Here is an 18,939-nt window from a genome sequence, read left to right on the forward strand (position 1 = left end):
GCTGAGGAGGCAGAGGACAGTGGGGTGGGGATCCGGACAAGTCGGGCACAGCTGAGGAAGCGAAGGAGGACAGTGGGTAAGGGATCATGGTGAGCCGGACGAGGCGGGCACAGCTGGGGAGGCAGGCATTATTAGGTCTCTGGGCGTAGAAAAAACTATCCTGCCCGGTGAGTCTACTCTGACCCTGTTCCCTGTTGTATTCACCCGCGCCCTGGACAAGACTAACACGGCCGGGTGTTAGTCTTGCTTAGGGCGCAAAATAGTCAAGCACCGGCCCTAAATAGGAGGGTCCTTCATCAGATGTCCACAGTACTACTTAGGTGATGTGGACACTTCCTATTGGCTGTCCAGTGGTAGGGTCCTCTAAGAATACAGAATACCACAACAGTGGGATGATATCAGTAAGAGGTGACCAGTTTACTGCAGAGCTGGATCCACCAGTTGTCGCTCCCAGAAGCAGTGCTGGTGAAGGACACAGGTGGTGGAGTTAGGGGAGTAAAAAAACAACTTCAGGGGCATTTTGACAATGGGTGAGAGGGGGTGGGAAGAAGAAATAGGAAGGGAGAAAAACATTGCTCTGAGATTGACATTAATTTTGACTTCCCCCATTAAGTAAACATTTTGCCAAAATTTCTGGTGAAGTAAAAGTTGTCAATTTACCTCACTGCCCGAAATACTTAAATTGATGGTCATGTGATACATTGGGTCTTGAGTCTTCTATCCTCCCTGAAGAGCAGGAGAGTCATTCTTAAAGGGAGCATATTATTGCTTAGGTGACGTGGACACTTCCCATTGGCTGACCAGCAGTGGGGTCCTCTATGAATCCAGAATACTGCAACCATGGGATGCTATCAGCAAAGGGTGGCCGTGTCTACTGCAGCGAGGGAGACGGAGTGCGAAGTTGAGGACGTATAAAACATTTTCAGGAGGCATTTTGACAAAAGGTGAGAGGGTGGGAAGAAGAGATAGAAAGGGGAAAGCATTCCCCAGAGATTGACGTTAATTGTGGCCTCCCCATTAACTACACATTTTGCCAAAATTTTTGGTGAAGTAAAAGTGATCAATTTACCTCACTGCCCAAAATACTCAAATTGGTGGTCATTTGATATATTGGGTCTTGCTTCTTCTTTCTTCCCTGAAGAATAGGAGGGTCATTCTTTTCGTGTCCACATTGTTGCTTAGGTGACGTGGACACTTCCCATTGGCTGTCCAGCAGCAGGGTCTGAAAGATCCTAGAATACTGCAACGGTGGGATGATATCAGTAAGGAGGCGAGCAGTCTACTGCAACGCTGGATCCACCATTTGCCACTCCCGAAAACAGTGCCAGTGAGGTACACAAAGGGCGGAGTTAGGGGAGTATAAAATGACCTCAGGAGGCAATTTGGCAATTGGTGAGAGGGGGTGGGAAGAAGAGATAGGAAGGGGGAAAGCAAAGCCCAGAGACTACAATTAATTTTGCTTTCTCCATTAACTAAAATTTTTGGTGAAGTAAAAGTGGTCAATTTACCTCACTGCCAAAATACTCACTTGGGTGGTCATCTGATGCATTGGGTCTTGAGTCTTCTATCTTCCTTGATGAATAGGAGGGTCATTTTTCGGGTGTCCACGTCACTGCTTTGGTGACGTGGACACTTCACATTGGCTGTCCGGGAGCGGGATCCTCCAAGAATCTAGAAAACTGAGGGTGGGAAGAAGAGATAGGAGGGGGGAATGCATTTCCTGCAAATTGACATTATCATTTCTCCTTACCCAATAACTTAAAATTTTGTCAAAATTTTCGGTGAAGTAAAAGTGGTCAATTTACCTCACTGCCAAAATACTCACTTGGGGGTGGTCATCTGATGCATTGGGTCTTGAGTCGTCTATCTTCCCCTGACAAGTAGGATGGTCATTCTTTGGGTGTCCACATCATTCCTTTGGTGACGTGGACACTTCACATTGGCTGTCTGGGAGTGGGATCCTCTAAGAATCTAGAAAACTGATGGTGGGAAGAAGAGATAGGAAGGGGGATGCATTTCCTGGAGATTGACATTATCATTTCTCCTTACCCAATAACCTAAAATTTTGTCAAAATTTTTGGTGACGTTAAAGTGGTCAATTGACCTCATTCCTACTGAGGCCTTCTAATTCATGTTGAGCTTCCACACACCAGCCCAGCAGCAGGTTGCCTCTGGAAGCCATCTTTGAATGCCAAAAAATTTGCTGTGCATATGTTTTTCCAGCTGTTAAATTTGGAGGCTGAAAAGAGAGACCTGTGGAGGGACGAAAAGGTGATTTATAGCGAGTAGAATTGCAGACACACCCAGCAGAATTCTGTGAACTTGAGACATTTTCTAAATACTTGAGGTAAGGAATCCAGACAGAGTAGACCTGTTAGGACACGATGGGCCAGCTTTGTAAACATCATGAGTGTTAATTCTCCATCAATGATGGAATAGAGGCGTGACTGGCGAGGAGGTTTGATGCTGTGCCAGGCAAAGATAAGACTTCAGCTCTTAAAGGATCTGTCCACCCATAAGTGATATTGCAGCTTTTCGTAGATATCTGAGAGTTGAACCATGTGTCAGAGGCGTAACTAGAACCTTCAGGGCCCCGATGCAAGAAACCATGAAGGGCTCCCCGGACCCCTGGCCGGGGCCCTTCTCTACCTGGGGTTCTTCCCACTGATCCTGGGGCCCTTTACTCTCGTGGCGGGACCCTTTCACAAGTTCTGCAGTGGGCCCCCTTCCTGCCATCTTGGGGCCTCCCCACAGTGGTGGAATGCCAAGGCCCGGTAGCAAGTGTGGCCTTTACAATCCGGGAGCAGCAAAGAGGAACCAATCTCCTCCATTTCCCTCCTACAGCCACAGGAGGAAAAAGGAGGACAGTGATTTCTCTACATGCTGCCCCCCCTATCCAGGTGTACAGAGGAGCTGGACAGGCCCCATGGAGCATGGGGCCCGGTTGCAATTGCAACCCCTGCAACCCCTGTAGTTACGCCCCTGCAATGTGTTATATCTCTGAATATGGGATCTCTAATATTTACTTTGTCGTATTTATTCTTCTAGAGATAAAACCCACCACTTTTTGTATTGCTGTCTGTGTCCTAACTGGGAAAATTCACCCTTACATCCTGTCCCAGTGACACGCAGGTTCTGAGCTTTGCTTCCTGTTCCCACTATCTTGACTGCACCTTTCCAAGGATCGTTGGAAGGTCCATTGGAAGGCAGTCATCACTAATATACAGTGCATTAGGAAAGAATTCACAGCACTTTATTTTTTCCGCATTTTGTTATGTTACAGCCTTATTCCAAAATTGATTAAATTAATTCTTTTCCTCAAAATTCTACAAACATTCCCCCATAACAACAACATGAAATAAGTTGGTTGGAAAACTTTGCAAATTTATTAACCACTTGCCGACCGCCACAAGTATATATACTGCGGCAGTCAGCCCCGTGCAGGCAAAGTGACGTACCGGTACGTCAGTTGCCTGCGAGCCAATAGGGGGCGAGCGCGCGCCGCCGGAGGCACGCTCCCCACCCCGCTCGCTCACTGGGATCCCTGCGCGTCTGACCGGCGGACCCGATGTCCGCCGGTCACTCGCGATCGTCAGTTACAGAAGGAGAAAGGCAGGCGGCTAATGTAAACAAAGCCGCCTGTCACTCTCCCTTGTGTAACAGCAGAGATCATACGGTCCTGCTATGTAGGACCTTAGATCTCTGCTGTTACATGAAAAGCCACGCCCCTTTACAGTAAGAAGCACGCCCCTAGGGACACACTTATCCCCTCCTTCTCCAATAAAGTTAACTCCCTGCCAGTGTCATTTTTACAGTAACAGTGCATATATATAGCACTGATTACTGTAGTAATGTCACTGGTACCCCCAAAAGTGTCAAAAATGTCAGTCAGGGGTCCGATCTGTTTGCTGCAATGTCGCAGTCCCGCAAAAAAAATCGCAGATCGCCGCCATTACTGGTTAAAAAAAAAAAAAACAAATAAAAATGACAAAAATATTTCCCTTAGTTAGTAAACGCAATAACTTTTTCGCAAACCAATCAAAATACGCTTATTGTGATTTTTTTTTTTTTTTACCAAACATATGCAGCAGAAAACAAATTGGCCTAAAATGTTAAAAAAAATTTGATTTTTACATTTTTTCTTTTGGGAATTTCATGTGAAAAAATGGGAAAAAAATTATTTTTGCAAAATTGTCGCTTTTTTTTGTTTATAGCGCATGATCAAAAAATCGCACAGGTGATCAAATACCACCAAAAGAAAGCTCTGTTTGTGGGAAAAAAAGGACATCAATTTCATTTGGGTACAGCGTCGCATGACTGCGCAATTGTCCGTTAAAGTCACGCAGTGCCAAACCGCAAAATACCCCCTGGTCAGGAAGGGGGTAAAATCTTCCAGGGATTAAAAATAAAAAAACAAAATAATCCCATGTACATAAGTATTCACACCCTTTGCCATGACACTCGAAACTGAGCTCAGGTGCATCCTCTTTCCACTGATCATCCTTCAAATGTTTCTACAACTTGATTGGAGATCCCCTGTGGTTAATTCAGTTGATTGGTCAGGATTTGGAAAAGCACACAGCTTGAGGTCCCACAGTTAACAGTGCATGTCCGAACACAAACCAAGCCATGAAGTCCATGGAATTGTCTGTACACCTACGAGACAGGATTGTATGGAGGCACAGATCTGGGGGAGGGTACAGAAAAATGTCTGCAGCATTGAAGATCCCAATGAGCACAGTGGCCTCCATCATCCGTAAATGGAAGAAGTTTGGAACCACCAGGACTCTTCCTAGAGCGGGCCACCCAGCCAAACTGAGCGAGAGGAGGGGGGCCTTAGTCAGGGAGGTGACCAAGAACCCAATGGTCACTCTGACAGAACTCCAGTGTTTTTCTATGGAGAGAGGAGAACCTTCCAGAAAGAACAACCATCTCTGCAGCACTTCACTAATCAGGCCTGTATGGAAGAGAGGCCAGATGGAAACCACTTCCCAGTAAAAGTCACATGATAGCCCGCCTGGAGTTTGCCAAAAGGCACCTGAAGGACTCTCAGACTCTTAGAAACAAAATTCTCTGGTCAGATAAAGCAAAGGTGGATATATATATATATATATATACATACAAGACTCACCCAAGCTCTACAATGCTATGAGGAAGACTGAGGCCAAAACGTGTTAGCATCTATGGACATTGTATTTGCTGTTGTGCATCAATAAAGGATCTTTTAAGAGGAAGCACCGAGTTGCCGGCTTTTTGTTGGATTTATGATAAAGCATAGATTGAACTCTTTGACCTGAATGGCAAGCGTCATGTCTTGAGGAAACCAGACACCGTTCATCACCTGGCCAATACCATCCCTACAGTGAAGCCTGGTGGTGGCAGCATCATGCTGTGGGGATGTTTTTCAGCAGCAGGAACTGGGAGACTAGTCAGGATCGAGGGAAAGATGAATGCAGCAATGTACGGAGACATTCTTGATGAAAACCTGCTCCAGGGTGCTCTGGACCTCAGACTGGGGTGAAGGTTCATCTTCCACCAGGACAACGACCCTAAGCACACAGCCAAGATAACAAAGCTATAGGACAGCTATGTGAATGTCCTTGAGTGGCCCAGCCAGAGCCCAGACTTGAACCCGATTTAAACATCTCTACAAAGATCTGAAACTGCCTGTGCACTGATGCTCCTCAACCAAACTGATGGAGCTTAAGAGGTCCTGCAAAGAAGAATGGGAGAAACTGCCAAAAAACAGGTGTGCAAGCTTGGAGCATCATACTCAAAAAGACTTGAGGCTGCAATTGGTGCCATAGGTGCTTCAACAAAGTATTGAGCAAAGGGTGTGAATACTTACGTACATGGGAGTTTTTTTTTTTTTTTTTCATTTTTAATAAATTTGCAAAGATTTCAAACAAACTTCTCTCATGTTGTCATTATGGGGGATTGTTTGTAGAATTTTTAAGAAAATAATGGATTTATTCCATTTTGGAATAAGTCTGTAACATAACAAAATGTGGAAAAAGTGAAGCACTGTGAATACTTTATGGATGCACTGTAAGACCTGATTGGTTGCTGGGGGTCACCAGTTCTTCCTATTACGTCAATATGTTACCACTTAGCTCAGGGTTCCTATTGCATGGTCTCCTAGGACTCTGGTTGAACCTTTTGCTTGAAGAGATATTTTGTAACTAGTTTTTGCTTTTATCTTCAGTGTGGACACCAATAAGGACTTCATTAAAGAGCTGAGAGAATTTGTCAGAAAGTCCCGATCGACGCTCAATGTTTGCAATGCCACTGAGACGGGTGGGGACCGCTGGATGCAGGTGAGACCGGCGTGGATCATACCAAGTGGGGTTTGAAAAGGGGGTGAGGTGGAGAGGCCTGTGATCAGCTGAGCCATGAACCTGTTTATTGTTTTACCTTTTTCATTCTCTTTGGAATGGGGCTGTTAATGGATTGTTGGAATTCTGGAACTTGTCAATGTGCAGTGATGTCAGGTTTTTCTTTTCCTTCCATTTTCTGGATTCCCCTCTTTTTTTTTTTTTGCATCCAACCACAGAAGCAGTTTTAGGGGTCAATAAGACCGTAAATGAGGTTCTTGCTCAGCTCCGTTCAGGATAAACCTTAGTCGAAATCTTTTTGCATCTCTGCTCTTTCCTTGTAGGATGAAATGGAGTTCGGCTACACTGAGTCCCCCCATAAACATTTTTCTTTTCCTTCCATTTTATGAATTCCCCTCTTTTTTTTTGCATCCAACCACAGAAGCAGTTTTAGGGGTCAATAAGACCGTAAATGAGGCTCTTGCTCAGCTCCATTCAGGATAAACCTCAATCTAAATCTTTTTGCATCTCTGCTCTTTCCTTGTAGGATGAAATGGAGTTCGGCTACACCGAGTCCCCCCACAAACGTTTTCCGGTCGTATTCGACTCACCGAGAGACCGGGGACTCAAGGATTTCCCTCAAAAGAAAGTGCTGGTCTGTCTTCCCTTATCTTTAACATAATTTGTGGTTGGCAGCTTTATATGACAAATATTTCTTCTATTGAGGACCAGCCTTAGGTCATAACCCTAATCAGGTCAGGACCCAATGGCCATGGTCAGGAGTAGGGATGGGCCGAACATCCCCGTTTGGTTCGCACCAAAACATCTCAAACAGGGAAAAAGTTCTAGTGAACATGCAAACTCTGTTAAAGTCTATGGGACACGAACATGAAAAATCAAAAGTCCTAATTTTAAAGGCTTATATGCAAGTTATTGCCATAAAAAGTGTATGGGGACCCGGGTACTGCCCTGGGGGACATGTATCAATGCAAACATTTTTTTTAAAACAATCGTTTTTACAGGAACAGTGATTTTGGCAGCTCTGCCCCCCCCCCCCCTCCAAAGCACCTTGTCCCCATGTTGATGGGGGCAAGGGCCTCTTCTTGACAACCCTGGGCTGTGGTTGTCAAGGTCTGCGGGTGGGGGGGCTTATCGGAATCTGGAATCCCTCTTTAGAAAGAGGGCCCACAGATCCCGCTACCCCCCATATGTGAATGGGTATCCGTTCACCAAGAAAAAAAGTAAGAACCATAGGAAACAATTTTAGACAAAGCCTTTTATTAAAAAAGAAAAAAATTGTGTCCCTCGATGTAAATCCATCATCAATCACAATGCCCACCAGACCCCCAAAATAGAAAACTATTAAACGCTTCACCGCTTAAGAGGCTACCCACCGTATGCCTGATCTTCAGCTTTGACAGCTTTTTATAGGCAAGGGGCGTAGATCGATTTCTTTTTAAAAAAGGACTTTATAAAAACTGTTTACTGTGGCTTTTACTTTTTTGCACTTTTTTGGTGAATGAATAGGGGTACGACCCCTTCACATGGGGGGGATCTGGGGGCCCCCTTGTTAACGGTGGCTTCCAGATTCCGATAAGCCCCCCCACCCGCAGACCCCCACAACCACAGCCCAGGGTTGTCGGGAAGAGGCCCTTGTCCCCATCAACAACAAGGTGCTTTGGGGGGGCACTACAAAGCACCCATCCCATGTTAAGGGCAAGCAGCGTGGTATGGTTCAGGAGGGGGGCGCTTGCTCGTCCCCCCCCCTTTCCTGGCCTGCCAGGCTGCATGCTTGGATAAGGGTCTGATATGGATTGTGGCTGGGACCCCACGCTGTTTTTTTTTTTGTTTTTTTTTACTTTTGGCATGAAGTTCCCTTTAAGATTTATACCAGACCCAAAGGGCCTGGTATAAATAATGGGGGGGACCCCACACTGTTTTTTTATTTTTAAAAAGGGCAGGTATAGATTTGGGGGGGGGACCCCATGCCGTTATAGGGTTCCTCCTAACCACTTAAATACATGGCACTTTCACCCCCTTCCTTCCCAGACCAATTTTCAGCTTTCAGTGCTCATTGGTGTCTATGGGAAATATTGGTCAGCTTGACATGGCACTGCTCATGAACTATAAGTGACAGGGACACCAAACTTAGGGAGCACCGAGAGGGGACCCAGGACTACAACATATCCATACATTTTAAAAGTGGGGTATGCCTGTACACTACACTGACTGCACTAAACTGACTGAACTCACTATCCACTAACTACTTGCCTAACCTCTATTATCACACACTATACACGGCTTCCATGTAAGCAGCAGCCTTATATAATGTGGGACGTGGACTTAGCCCCTGAGCCATGATTGGCCAAAGGCACTCTGCCTTTGGCCAATCATTGCTCTCACAGTACATTGTGCTGTGATTGACCAAAGCATACAGGTCAGGTGCATGCTTTGGCCAAGCATCAGTAACCATTGCACTGCAAGAGTGCAGTGCATTATGGGGCGCTCATCGGCGGGCGAAAATCTCGCCTACCGCCCCATTTGTTCATGTGTTCAGCGAACACACAAACAGCTGATGTTCGAGTTGAGCCCATCCCTAGTCAGGACTCAGTTGTCTACTGTCCCTAAAGGACCTTAATTTTATTTGTATAGCAATGGTATAGGCAACAACACACCATTTACAGTAACTACTGGGTGTGTTTTTGTATCATGCCAGGAGGAATTAAACCCCTTATTTGTGGGATTTGTAATTTTTTCTTGGAAAATGTCCTTTGGGGACCAGAAGAAATAAATACACCAGTCAATTGACAAAGGTATGCCAAAACCTGGGGTCACAAAGAAAATTTCAATGAGCTAATCCAACTGCATTGTGTGAAGTGGAAGGGAAAGCCCTGTAGCCATGGGGAAGATGTACAAACTCAATGCATCAAATGCCCTTTGGGAGTTGAGTACAGAATCCCCATGCTGTAAGGCCAGTGTGGTAACCACTGAGCTGTCTGGTATTATAAAGCTCCTAATCTGCTGCTCTCTAGACCAGGGTTTCTCAACCAGGGTTCCGTGGAACATTATTGTTCTTCCTGAGGTTGCTAGGGGTTCCTTGAGCAAAGGGCAATTTCTGCCTCTCAGATACGATTATCACTAACCACTAATGCAAGAAACATTCTTGCCACTGACCCCCAAGTAACGGGCATTCTTCTCACTGGCCACCGATGCATGGAGCATTCTTGTAACTGATCTCCAATGAAAGAAGCATTCTTCTCACTGACCACCAATGTAAGGAGCATTCTTCCCACTGACGACCAATGTAATGAGCATTCTTCCCACTGACCCCCAATGTAAGGAGCATTCTTCCCACTGACCTCTAATGTAAGAAATATTCTTCCCACTGACCGCCAATATAAGGAGCATTCTTCCCACTAACCACCAATGTAAGGAGCATTCTTCTCACTGACCACCAATGTAAGGAGCATTCTTCCCACTGACCACCAATGTAAGGAGCATTCTTCCCACTGACCACCAATGTAAGGAACATTCTTCCCACTGACCACCAATGTAAGGAGCATTCTTCCCACTGACCACCAATGTAAGGAACATTCTTCCCACTGACCACCAATGTAAGGAGCATTCTTCTCACAGACCACCAATGTAAGGAACATTTTTCTTACTGACCACCAAAGTAAAGAGCATTCTCCCCACTGACTTCCAACTTAAGGGGCATTCTTCCCACTGATTACCAATGTAAGGGGTGTTTTTCTCACTGACCACCAATAAATTGGTTTTAGTAATGGTTCATAGAGACCTGAAATTATTTGAAGGTTTCCTCCAGGGTAAAAATGTTTAGAAAGGTTGGTATAGAGTGAAATTGTTACCATGCTAAGAGTGGTGGGGGAAGGAATAGGACAGTTGGAAAGATCTCTATGGCAGGAAGATGTGATTAGATTTTATACAACCAGTCCTCTTTAATAATGTAAGCTCATTCTGAATGTGTTTCCCAGATTGGCCATAGGTGGCAACTGCCTAGGGCGGCAACCTGCAGCTTTTTAGTTGGCTATGTGTTTTTACAATCCTTCCTCCTACTTTAGGGACCAGATTTTGGTTATGTGACGCGAAAATCAAACCCTGATGAGATCGGCACCCTAGACGCTTTTGGAAATTTGGAAGTCAGCCCTCCCGTGACAGTCAATGGGAAGCGCTACCCTCTTGGAAGGATCCTCTATGGTGGCAGCCTGAATGAGTGAGTGCTCCTACCACCTCTTCTGTTTGAGGTCACTTTTTTTTAAAGGAAAATTCCATGCACACATATTAGGTGGGGGGTTTATATGGAGCCCGCCTTACATCCTGGGAAGTCCATACCCCAATATATTGCTAGAGATATTTGGTCTTCGGATCGCCCCCTAGCCTTAGCCACAACCCATCCCTGGTCCTGAGGTATCATCTCCACAAGGTGAGCACTACCCTCTGGGAAGAATCTTCTATGGGGCAACTTAAAAGAATAAGTGCTCCTACCACCTCTTCTGTGTGTGGACACTTTTTTTTTTTAAAGGACAATTCCATGTACATATCAGGTGGAGCTTGTATATGGACTTATGGAGTCTTTGACGTGAGTCACTTTGGTTGGGGGGCTTGTGGATCCCAGATTGCTTTAGGGAGGTTGGGAGACTCCTCGTCCAGTTTCCTCAGTCCTTCCTATGTGTAAGTCACCCTGTGTCTATAAGGGGCACAGGGTGACCAGGAAGAACCCCAGTCAGGTCTGCTCTGCACTAATCAGACTCTTGCTAGTGGGGTGGGGGTTTGTTGTTGTTGTTGAATACCTGCATTCCATTGTTCTATTGTTCCTGTCTGCCTATAGTAAGCTTATTATGGCATGTGTATGTTTGTGTGGCTAAGGGGGAGGGGTTGTCGGATTGTATATCTCTGTGTGCATGTGTTTTGAATAAACAGTTTGATTCTGGTTGACTCCAAAGTTTGTACTGTCTAGTTATTGGGGTAACTATAGCCAGATTCACGGATCCCGTGTTCCAGAGCTAAGGAAGCAGGTTACTGGCGGAGATACCCAGTCGCGGTGTCCAGATTCCGTCACAAAGTCAAAATTACACTCACCTCTTGGACCACCACCCATCTCCCATCCTAAGGTGTAATCTCCACAGAGGCTTCCTAGTTCCTTCCTCTAGCTCGGAAGGTCAAAGGTGGACAACTATAGATAGCATAAACCCAAATTTGATGTTTCCCAGCTCCTGGCAAGGATGGGCCCCTTTCCCTGTAAAATTCCTAACTTATTAAGTAGAGTGAGACCCCCATGGTGGTAAGACTTTGGGAGTTCTGGACTCTTGCTACCAATCTATTAAATCAAAAGAAGCCTAAAGGACCAGTCCAACCCGCTCCCTGCCCAGACCTGCATATATGGGATTGGTCTAAAATGGGGTAAAGTTAGATTGCCCCATAATAGGGATGAGAAGAAAAAGTATGGAGCTTGCTCAGAGCCTTCATCACCTGTCTGCAGACAAATATGGTGGTTTTTATAGATGGAGTGATATTAGGATGGGAATCGGGGGCCCCTATAGACAAGATTACTGAGCTCAGAATAGGAACCCAACAGAGCCGCCTCCAAATTAACCACCACCATACAGTCACCAAGACTGCTGCCCAGTAATATCTCTTAAAACAGGGTAGGGCCTTCCTTTAGTCAAAGGCAACTGTAAAGTGGTTTTGACTATCCTGGGAATATTACCTGCCCACAGAAAAGATAGGATGGCCTGGTCCAGTTTCCGAAAAAAGCACCAGGTATGATTACAGGGGTGTGTTGAAAGACAAATAGGACTTTAGGTAGATAGGACATCTTGACCAGATTCACTCTACCCACCAATGTAAGGGGCGAAGACTTCCAAATCACACATTTCTGCAGGAATTGGTGTAGAATTGGTTTAGGGGTATACACTGTCGACTAAATATTTAGTTAGGTCCCTTTGAATCTGGATACCCAAATATTTAAACCGAGTCACCCATTTTAGTGGGGTCTGCAGGATGGGATGAGTCACTGCAGAGGTCAAAGAGAATAATAAGGATTTATCCCAATTTATTCTTATTCCAAAAAATGTAAAATCTCAAGTGCTGCTGCTAAAAAATGTTGAGTATCGTTGATATAAAAGAGGGTAGCCTCAGAAAAAGTGTCACTTTATGCTATTAGTGGTCCAACCTGTATACCCTGAATACTGGGAAACGCTCCGATTAGTATTGCCAGAGGTTCAAAAGCTAAGGCAAAGAGACCCAGGAAGAGGGGACACCCCTGCCGTGTTCCTCGGTGGAGTGGAAAAGGTCTATGGGAATGTTTAACCATTCTTCTAGAAGCACATTTGTAAAGTCAGGCACTGCTGTGGGACAAGAAGGCCTGGCTCGCTGTCCCTGCTCTAATTCATCCCAAAGGTGTTCTATCAGGTTGAGGTCAGGACTCTGTGAAGGCCAGTCAAGTTCCTCCTCCCCAAACTCGCTCATCCATGTCTTTATGGACCTTGCTTTGTTCACTGGAGCGCAGTCATGTTGGATCAGGAAGGGGCCATCCCCAAACTCTTCCCACAAAGTTGGGAGCATAAAATTGTCCAAAATGTCTTGGTATGCTGACGCCTTAAAAGTTCCCGTCACTGGAACTAAGGGCCAAGCCCAACCCCTGAAAAACAACCCCACATCATAATCCCCCCCCCCCCTCCACCAAATGATTTGGACCAGTGCACAAAGCAAAGCCTATAAAGACATGAATGAGTGAGTTTGGGGTGGAGGAACTTGACTGGCCTGCAAAGAGTCCTAACCTCAACCCAATAGAACACCTTTGGGATGAATTAGACCGGAGACTGCGAGCCAGGCCTTCTTGTCAAATAAAGGGTAGACCAACTCAATATTGAACCCTACGGACTAAGACTGGGATGACATTAAAGTTCAAGTGCATGTATAGGCAGGTGTCCCAATACTTTTAACAATTTAGTGTATATATATATATATATATATATATATATATATAATATATAAATATATATATATATATATAATATATAAATATATATAATAAATATATATATAATATATAAATATATGTATAAATATATATATATATATATACATATAATATATAAATATATATATATATATATATATATATATGTATAATATATATATACATACATACACACACATATACACGTGTGTGTGTGTGTGTGTGTGTATATATATATATATATATATATATATATATATATATATATATATATATATATATATATATATATATATATATATATATATATTATACTTTTATTTACATTGCTGTGTAATTATATGCCTTTTGCAGCAGTAAAAGGTTGTGGGGCTTCCCAGTTCTCATTTGTTGGACAGGTTATCGCTTGTAAAACATTAACATAAAAATAGCACAAGCATAATGTATGGGTGAGACCGCTTTTAACTCCCTCATGACAGAATAATCTGTAGGCATGCAGTTATCAGTCTGTACGGCTTAAAATGGTGCTTGCGGTCGTGGCCCTAAAATAGTACACTGGATCTATCTGGAACTATGACTCGTATTCTGGTCACCCACACACCATGGTGACATTTCTTTTTTAAACTGCTTTGACCCTTCTTTTTTTGTAGTGTGAAGTAAAACCTTAATTTTCCATTGTTCCGTTATCCTCACATTTTGGAACTGTATTTTTCATGTTTTGGATAATCCTCTTCCTTATTCTCCACCTTGTTGTCTTTGTAGTCCGAAGTTGCAGATGAACAAAACCATTACAGATTTCTTAAAGGCTCAGCAGGTGCAATCACCGATCCACCTCTACTCCACCTGGCTGTTTGTGGGCCACATCGACGAATTCATGAGCTTTGTGCCCGCTGCAGATAAGAGGGTAAGAGCCGCCACAGCCTCTGCACCAGAGGAGCTTACGCTCTAATGTCCCCTCCCAGTCACACACTATTATTATTATTATACATTTATATAGCTCTGACATATACCGCAGTGCTGTACAGAGAACACTGAGCCAGTCACATCAGTCTCTGTACCAGAGGAGCTTACACTCTAATGTCCCCCCAGAGGAGCTTACGTTCCAATGTCCCCCTACAGTCACACACTATTATTATTATACATTTATATATCTCTGACATATACCGCAGCGCTGTACAGAGAACACTGAGCCAATCACATCAGTTTCTGTACCAGAGGAGCTTACACTCTAATGTCCCCCTAAAGTCACACACTATTATTATTATTATACATTTATATAGCTCTGACATATACCTCAGTGCTGTACAGAGAACACTGAGCCAGTCACATCAGTCTCTGTACCAGAGGAGCTTACACTCTAATGTCCCCCCACCCACACATTATTATTTTTAACATTCAAAATTGCAGAAAACATGTTATCATTCATATCAATCTCTGGAACAGAGAAGCTTACATTCTAATGCTCCAGTATGGTCACACACTATTATTATTATTATTATACATTTATATAGCTCTGACATATACCGCAGCGCTGTACAGAGAACACTGAGCCAGTCACATCAGTCTCTGTACCAGAGGAGCTTACACTCTAATGTCCCCCCAGAGGAGCTTACACTCTAATGTCCCCCCAGAAGAGCTTACACTCTAATGTCCCCCTACAGTCACACACTATTATTATTATACATTTATATAGCTCTGACATATACCGCAGTGCTGTACACAGGTCACCGAGCCAATCACATCAGTCTCTGTACCAGAGGAGCTTACACTCTAATGTCCCCTCCCCCACAGTCACATCAGTCTCTGTACCAGAGGAGCTTACGTTCCAATGTCCCCCAACAGTTACACACTATTATTATTATTATACATTTATATATCTCTGACATATACCACAGTGCTGTACAGAGATCACTGAGCCAATCACATCAGTCTCTGTACCAGAGGAGCTTACACTCTAATGTCCCCCCACAGTCACATCAGTCTCTGCACCATAGGAGCTTACACTCCACTAGAGAACAGCTTTATTGGTGTTGAGTCATGCCATTGAATGGGGTGCACAGACTCGGTGGTTCTGTCTGGTGTATGAGCTCCTCTCTCTCTCTCCTCTTCTGTAGGGTTTCCGCCTCGTCCTGGCAAGTCCCAGAGTGTGCCTGGACCTGTTCAGAGAGAAGCAAAAAGAAGGCTTTGGAGGCGCCATCATGTTTGAAGGTGGGCTTACGTCATTGGGGTGTGGGGTCCTGGCCATCAACACCCTGTACTGACCCCCCCCCCCCATTATCTGTTTATTACATCTGATTGGCTGTATGCTTGTTGTTTTAGGAGTGGACAGAGACAAGCTGACAATAGATGAAATCCTGGAGGATGAGTCACTGCTGGAATCTTCTCAGTTCTGCCAGGTAACCATTGGCTGCTCCTCTGCTCTGTGCACTTACAATGAACTGTCAGTAACACACAAATACATTACTGACATATCACCATATACAGCAACTGTATCATTGCTCCACCTTTCATCAATAAAAAGCCATCCTTGAGCTCCAGTCCGGTGACTGTGTCTAGGCTGAGATGATGTCATCAGTCTGCTGCAGGCAGGAGGAAATATTTACTTAGGTTCCCCTCCCCCAGTTACTTTGCCCAGGCTGAGATGATGTCATCAGTCTGCTGCAGGTAGGAAGACACATTTCCTCAGTCACTCCCCCAGTTACTTTGTCTAGGCTGAGATGATGTCATCAGTCTGCTGCAGGCAGGAGGAAGCATTTCCCCAGTCTCCCCTCCCCCACTGATTTTGTCTAGGCTGAGATGATGCCAGTAGTCTGCTACAGGCAGGAAGAAACAAACATTTCCTCAGTCTCCCCTCCCCCAGTAAATTTGTCTAGGCTGAGATGATGTCATCAGTCTGCTGCAGGCAGGAAGAAGCATTTCCTCAGTCTCCCCTCCCCAAGTGACTCTGCCTAGGCTAGGATGGTGTCATCAGTCTGCTACAGGCAGGAGGGAGCATTGCCTCAGTCTCCCCTCCCCCAGCTAATTTTGCCTAGGCTATGATGATGTCATCAGTCTGCTACAGGCAGGAGAAAGCACTTCCCCTGACTCCCCTCCCTTCAGTACCTTTGTCTAGGCTGAGATGATGTCCTCAGTCTGCCTAGTGACTTTGTCTAGGCCAAGATGATGCCTGTAGTCTGCTACAGGCAGGAAGAAGCATTTCCTCAGTCTCCCCTCCTCCAGTGACTTTGTCTAGGCTGAGATTAGGTCAAAGGTCTGGTGCAGGCAGGAAGAAGCATTTCCTCATTCTCCCCTCCCCAAGTGACTCTGCCTATGCTAGGATGGTGTCATCAGTCTGCTACAGGCAGGAGGAAGCATTGCCTCAGTCTCCCCTCCCCCAGCTAATTTTGCCTAGGCTATGATGATGTCATCAGTCTGCTACAGGCAGGAGAAAGCACTTCCCCTGACTCCCCTCCCTTCAGTACCTTTGTCTAGGCTGAGATGATGTCCTCAGTCTGCCCAGTGACTTTGTCTAGGCCAAGATGATGCCTGTAGTCTGCTACAGGCAGGAAGAAACATTTCCTCAGTCTCCCCTCCTCCAGTAAATTTGTCCAGGCTGAGATGGTGTCACAGTCTGCTGCAGACAAGAAGAAACATTTCCTCAGACTCCTCTCCCACAGTGACTTTGTCTAGGCTGAGATGATGTCATCAGTCTGCTACAGGCAGGAAGAAGCATTTCCTCAGTCTCCCCTCCCCAAATGAATTTGCCTAGGCTGAGATTGGATCAAATGTCTGGTGCAGGCAGTTAGAAGCATTTCCTCAGTCTCCCCTTCCCAAGTGACTTTGCCTAGGCTGGGCTGACATCATCAGTCTTCTGCAGGCAGGAAGAAACATTCCCTCAGTCTCCCCTCCCCCAGTGAATTTGCCTAGGCTGGAATAACGTCATTAGTCTGCTACAGGCAGTAAGAAACATTGCCTAGGCTAGGTTGATGTCATCAGTCTGCTGCAGATAAGGAGGAAGCATTTCCTCAGGCTCCGCTTCCTCAGTAACTTTGTCTAGGCTGAGATGATGTCACCAGTCTGCTGCAGGCAAGAAGAAACCTTTCCTCAGTCTCCCCTCCCCCAGTGAATTTGCCTATGCTAAGATGATGTCATCAGTCTGCTGCAGGCAGGAGGAAGCATTTCCTCAGTCTCCCCTCCCCCAGTGATCAGACTGTACATTGCAACTTTGTAGCAAGGCTTCAGCAGGGGCTGACATTTGTGAACACAGCCAAGAACTGCACAGGCCCCATTGACTTTACCTGGGGCATGGAAAGCTTGTCTGGAGTTGGGCTTTTCATCACATCCTTCTGTAGAATGGGGAAAGATGGGAAGTGCATTGTGTGAGTTCTCAACCAACCTTTACTTTTCCCCTTTTTCCTGTCTTAGGAGTGCATTGATATAAACAGGGAGCTAATGAAGAAGGAACTGGGGCTGACCGAAGCAGACATCATTGATATTCCAATACTCTACAAATGTGACACCCCCAAGAAGGATGCCGAGTCCTATTTCCCTGATATGGTGAGTGCCGGAGCTCCGTGCAGTAGTAGAACACACAGGGGATGTGCAGAACACTTTGGGCACCTGATGCATATGGACAGAAATGATGTGTGGTTGGCAAGGTCCATGACCATGGCGTGTGGTGGGCAAGGTCCATGACCATGGCGTGTGGTGGGCAAGGTCCATGACGTGTGATTGGCAAAGTCCATGACGTGTGGTTAACAAGGTCCATGACCATGGCTTATGGTTGACCAGGTCCATGACCATGGCTTGTGGTTGACCAGGTCCATGACGTGTGGTTAACAAGGTCCATGACCATGGCGTGTGGTGGGCAAGGTCCATGACCATGGCTTGTGGTTAACAAGGTCCATGACCATGGCGTGTGGTGGGCAAGGTCCATGACCATAGCTGGTACTTGGCAAAGTCCCTGTTTTCCACCACACACGTGACCTGCCTAAACCTCCATGTTACCCTTCCATCTACCCATTTGCTGACAAATCTCCAGATCTTCATTGTGCTATGGTCATCTGTTTTGCTTTGTATCTTTTAGATTTATTTGCGGTAAAGCATGGAGGTAGAAACCCCTGTAGTGTATTAATATACTTTTACTAAACAAGAATGCTGTACATGCAGACTACATGCAATTGTAGAAACACAATACAAAGTATTACAAATATCCATACCACACACATGCACAAGCTACCTAACCTTCCTAGCAACTGAGCATTGACAACGATCAATATGCTAAAGGGATACACACTAAAAAGTCATCTACCTTGCATTTTTACGAACTCTGTAGGCAACCAGGACACCAGGCTATTTGAACCACTGCAGAGACCAGGCTCGTTTGTAGTGTAGATGCTAAATTAGCTTCAGGTTAAGGCCCCTTTCACACGATCAGACCAATCCGGTCCTCCTGTCCGTTTCTGAGGAGGACCCGACTGGGCCACTCATTCTCCTCTATGGAGAGGCGGATGTCAGCGGACATGTGTCCACTGACACCAGTCTGTCATCCGATCCGACAAGATCCTCTTAAAACAGACGGATGGCTATACGTTTGCCTTCCATCCAGCGGGTCGGATGAAATCTCCAAATCTCCTTATAGAGGAGAGCGGGACACTGACAGGT

At 45.3% G+C, this 18,939-nt stretch overlaps 1 protein-coding gene across 1 annotated transcript in view; it reads left to right on the forward strand.

The window, feature by feature from the left end:
* The window catches only part of LOC309567934 (protein-arginine deiminase type-1-like), a 57,659-nt gene that overhangs the window by 37,467 nt on the left and 1,253 nt on the right, over positions 1-18,939 (forward strand). Inside the window, exons 9-15 of the mRNA XM_082273483.1 lie at positions 6,206-6,317; positions 6,862-6,969; positions 10,397-10,548; positions 14,059-14,200; positions 15,411-15,504; positions 15,616-15,692; positions 17,701-17,832. Of these exons, the coding sequence (XP_082129609.1) occupies positions 6,206-6,317; positions 6,862-6,969; positions 10,397-10,548; positions 14,059-14,200; positions 15,411-15,504; positions 15,616-15,692; positions 17,701-17,832 (817 nt within the window). The remainder of the gene's footprint in view (positions 1-6,205; positions 6,318-6,861; positions 6,970-10,396; positions 10,549-14,058; positions 14,201-15,410; positions 15,505-15,615; positions 15,693-17,700; positions 17,833-18,939) is intronic.

The sequence above is a fragment of the Pelophylax lessonae genome (assembly GCF_965119305.1).
Source record: "Pelophylax lessonae genome assembly, chromosome: 12".
NCBI classification, from domain to species: Eukaryota; Metazoa; Chordata; class Amphibia; order Anura; family Ranidae; genus Pelophylax; species Pelophylax lessonae.